Source organism: Malania oleifera, chromosome 3 (assembly GCF_029873635.1).
Source record: "Malania oleifera isolate guangnan ecotype guangnan chromosome 3, ASM2987363v1, whole genome shotgun sequence".
NCBI lineage: Eukaryota > Viridiplantae > Streptophyta > Magnoliopsida > Santalales > Ximeniaceae > Malania > Malania oleifera.
In genome coordinates this window covers 52,939,626-52,944,577 of record NC_080419.1, presented here as the reverse complement: position 1 = coordinate 52,944,577, position 4,952 = coordinate 52,939,626, and the positions used below count along the sequence as shown (strand labels likewise).

The window sequence follows — 4,952 nt, the reverse complement described above, 5'->3', positions numbered from 1 at the left end:
CCTCCATTCGTCTGACATTTTCATTGTTTCTATAATTGTGTTGAATAAATTAATTAACCATATAATCTCATTATCACCTAAGTATTTCCAAAGATATTATCCAATTCTACAAAATTTCCACTTATTCACATTTTTCAATTCTAAGTTTAAACCTTCTGTTTGATTTTTTATTAAATAGCTTACTAAAATAATTTAGTCATTTTTCTTTTATGTCTAAAATGAAGGTTTTGTTGGGAAAATTTTATTTACTATAATTAAGCACCATAAAATTACAAAAAAGAATATATATATATATATATATATATATATATATGTGTGTGTGTGTGTGTGTGTGTGTGTGTGGGCGCGCGCGCGCGCACGCGCGTGGGTAGGGCGGGGTAATTTTAGACTAAAAGATTTGAAAATCAAAAGAAACTACGTAAATTATTTAAGTTTTTAGTATTTAATTTAAAATAATATATATCTGGGTGTGTGTGTGTGTAATAGGGAGATCTTGACTATTAGAGTTTGAGACTTGTTCGTTGTAGGTCTCAGATATTTTAATATTGCGAGGGATTGAAAGGACATAGATAATATCTTATTGTATAATTCAAATACAATGAACCTTTAGTAAACAAAAAATGATGAATAAAAATAGTGATATAATGTATTATTAAAAGTTAGATAGTTAATCATATATTTTAATATCCCTAATTCTCTATGCCTTGATGATTTATTTGGTTTTGGTACTAATATGAATATAATTAATTCTATTAAAAATTAATAAAAATTTTACATTTGAGATCTAAGAGAAGCTAAATGTTGTTTTAGGCATCCAAGTAACGAAAATTATTATTGATACCATCATTTAAGTTTGTGAAGAACACTTGAAAATTTTAAATATCATAATAAGGAACTAATTTGTTACGAGAGGCATGAAAATAAGAAACTGGCAGTAAAATTTGTTTCAATGCTAGTAAGATTGAATGAAACAAAGAGAACTTTAGCATAATCACAAACGAGAACTACTTTGAATTGCAATCTTGCATAGTTTAATATGTACAGCGTCGTTTATTTCATTTCTACTTTTTTTTTTTTTCTTCCTGTTTTCTCTGCTTGTCAGTAAGGCAGAAAGCATACAAATATCTCATATAATCTTTCATTTGGCTCCCAACTGGCAACTTGTACTCATTTTTCCTCTTTCACGGATTTGAGTTCAGTGGGTGACTGAGGGTTCATTCATTTGCCTGCGCATCCGAGCCCCCCATGACATGCTTCCTGCCGAATCTTTCTGCATGCTTCTCCTCTTCAGCTCAGACAGCTGACCCTGCCAACGTTCTTTCCACTCATCCATGCTCTCCTCCATCCCCTGTTTTAATTACCAAAGAAAGGGAAGCAGAGAAGGGTAAACTGCTTAGGTCTCAACCACATACTGCTGAAATTTGCCTTACCACAGATTCATTGCCCAGAACAAAAAGAAGCAGCAGGCACTAAAAAAATCCACACTCACAAAAAATAAAAATAAAATATCCTTCTTTTTATTGACACAAATAATTGTTTTGTGCATCGGTTGGGCAACATCCAGATGCGCATGAGCCACAAAAATTATTTATTTATTCATTTATTTCTTTGCTATTATTTATTTATTTATCTTCTGCCGTAGAGATGAAAGGAATGATGCACCAAATTGGGTAAAATCATAGCAGAATAAAAACAGTCCGATCATGGAAACAAAAATCACGGGAGATCCCAAACTCATCGGCAGCCCAAATCAATTCCCACCAAAAGAAATTTCATTAGGGTTTAAAAAAAAGAGAAAAAGGGAAACCGAGCAAATTAAAGCAGAGGAAAACCCAGTTGGGAAAGAAAACACGAGCTCGTACCTCGTCGGCATAACACCGTTTTCTGGCTGAGAAAGCAAGATGAAGGCCCCTGGCCATGTTCCTGTCATACACGGCTCGCCTCCTGGGATCGGATAGAGTCTCGTAGGCCTCCTGGACCCGAATAAACCTCTGCGTGTACTCCTCCACCCGATCCGGCGGCGACACGTCCGGGTGGTACTTGCGTGCGAGCTGCTTGTAGGCTTGCTTGATCTGGAGCAAGGTTCCAGACTCGGGTATGTCCAGGAGATCGTAGAAAGTCATGCGCGTGGGTGTGGCCTCCGTCGTCACGAAATCGCCGTTGATTGTTGCCCGGCACTGGATCCGAATGCTCACGGGCTTTCGGTTAGGAAGGCTGATGTTGAAGAGGCGCATGCACGGGTCGGTAATGGATATTCCGGTGGAGCTGCTGGGTCCGGTATGGAGTCTGAAGCGAAAATCGCTTTTTCCCGGTATCACCACATGACACCACATATTCGTCTCCCAAAGTTCGTCTCTTGCTCTTCCCCACTTTGGCCCTTTATGTCTATTACTATATATAATTTTAAAAGGGGATTAACCAGAAATTATAGCTGTTGTGCGTTGTTCTAGAAGTTGGGATATTAATGAGCCACTGCCCCCATTTTTTGCGCTGAATAATATCTTCTTAATTAAATTAAAAAAAATGCTTAGCCAATGGATTAGGGTTAGTAATAATCATTACAAACCAAAAACTGAATGGAGATTAATAATAATGGCAAAGTTTGACGCAGAAAAGAAATCAGATCTGGCAATGGAGTGCGGTAGATATCATTTTGCCACTTCCTGCAAATAAAAATTAGTATTCGTGGCCATTTTTGCAGGCACCACAATAAATTTTCTAATTAATCATTAGCTGATAAAATTTGTTCTTATTTTAAATTTTAAATTCATGAGAAAGGGACATTTTAATAACATTGAAAGAAACAAATACATATTACAATTGCATCTTCTTTCTTTAATTAATAATATAGATAATTTTTAAAATACAAATAGCGATAGTAACAAGTGTCAAAACTAATGAGTAACTCATTAACCATCACCTGAATTTAAATAGAGATGATTTGTTTTCAAACGGATCAATTCGAATCCAACCCGTTCAATAAACAAGTTAGATGGGTTTGTTGGTTACCAATTAGATCACTCATTTACATTAAAATAATTAATACAAAAGTGATACTAATAAGTTATATTTATATTGACATTGCTTTTAAAGTTTTAAATCGTATTTTTATAAAAACTAAAGAAATATACTGTTTTTTAAAATTTTAAGTTTTTTGCTAAGATATTAATAAATAAAATAAATGAGTGTTGTTTTTTCATAAAAAAAAATTTAAGTCAATTTTGGTGAAATGTTAAAGACATATTTTCAAAAAATAAATTATATTTTTTACGGGTGATTAACGACTATCCATTTATGATTCATTTTTTAAATGGATAGATTTAAATTTATAGATTGTTTATCCAATAATAAATGAATTAACATAAACCTGAACCAGTTTAATTCTCACTTGTAGACTCATCCAAACTCAATCCATTTATCCATTTTGCCACCCGTAAATATGAAAGTAGAAATTATAATTATCACATCGCTCAACAAGTTGAAACATTTAGACCTCCACTTTTTGTGTTTTTTTAATTTCTTCACTTTATTAAATCAATAAAGTGCTTAGCCAACAGGTTAAGCACAACCGTTGCAACTAGAAGACACAATGAGAAACAATAATAACAAAGCATGATTGAGAAATGAAATCAAAACTGGGCACCTATGAGGAAGACCACTTTACCCTCCTACAAGGAACAATTTAAAATCGTCAATCATTTTCTAACCCATCATTTGATATTGTTGTTTCGAAAACAAAAACTATAAATGAATAAAAATTTACTAATTAAATATTAGTTGATAATGTCTTTTTCTTTAATTTTAAACCCAAAAGAAAAGGACATTTTAAGAATATTGAGGGAAAAATACAAATTAAAATTTACATTTTTTTCTCTTAATTAATAATATAGATAATTTTAAAACATAATTATCACATGATTTCCAAAGTTGGGATTTTTTTAATAATATCTACTTTATTAAATCAACAAAAGTATTCAAGCAAGGCAAGAAGACCAAATAAGGAATGATAATAATAATAATTATAAGTATAACTCAAAAATCACATTTAACAATGTATTGAGTCATACCAGTTTGCTCTACTATCAATCATTTTCATAGTAACCATTTTATTCGATAAAAAAATTAAGCACCTTTTGAGGTGATGATAATGATAAGATTGGTCTCGCCAACTCAGCCAAAAAAGTATTAGATAAAAAATCAAATACCTTTTGAAGTAATGATAATAACAAGATGGATTCTACCAAGTGAGTCAAATTGTTTTTCTAATTGAGCGTGGTTTGTTTTTCAAAATGAGTGTGGATACGAAAGTAAAATCATTATGTGAGCTCCCATTAGATGTGTAAGGTTAGGAGTGATGAGAGAATCATAATCAAAGAAGATTTGAAGGAGTGACATTGAACCTAAAGATAGGAGTTGAAGACTAAGGTTGGTTTAGTTTTTATTTTTATGCTTAATTTTGCTTTTAAATTATACAAATTTTGAAAGATCCAGTGATTTGAGATGTAAAATTTTGTTCTGAAATTAACCCGTTATTTTGACTCGTTGACCCAAGGTTCAATCCGTTGGACTGAATCCAACTTGTTGACCCATAACCTATGGTTCATTGGACTAGATCGATCCATTGACCCAAAACTCAGGTTTGGATTTGGGTCCATTAATCTGTTGACTCAATACTTAGTTCAATATTCAAAAATAAATTGGGTCCAGCCCAATTAGTTTGATCCAGTCCAGTTTAAGCCCAACATCTCAAAATGAATTGGACCCAACCCAATTGATTTCCGCTAAGCCCAATTTGCAAATCAAGTCCAAAGCCAAATCCTAAATTGAAAGCTATCCTACCCAACTATTTGAACCAAATTAATTTAGACCCAAAATTTCAATTTATTGATTGTTTGGCTCATAAAAAAATTTGGAGGAAACTTTCTCCAGAAAATCCAAGACAAAAAAATTAA

The 4,952-nt window shown here is 32.6% G+C and overlaps 1 protein-coding gene across 1 annotated transcript; it reads right to left on the bottom strand.

Moving 5' to 3' along the window:
- Positions 1 to 981: 981 nt before the first annotated feature.
- On the bottom strand, positions 982 to 2,502 carry LOC131150632 (chaperone protein dnaJ 20, chloroplastic-like). Its single transcript, XM_058101478.1, has 2 exons — positions 1,863 to 2,502; positions 982 to 1,348 (listed from the first exon to the last, which is right to left on the bottom strand). Exons 1-2 carry the CDS (start codon positions 2,331 to 2,333, stop codon positions 1,196 to 1,198), a joined length of 624 nt encoding a protein of 207 aa, XP_057957461.1. The 5' UTR covers positions 2,334 to 2,502; the 3' UTR covers positions 982 to 1,195.
- Positions 2,503 to 4,952: the final 2,450 nt, after the last annotated feature.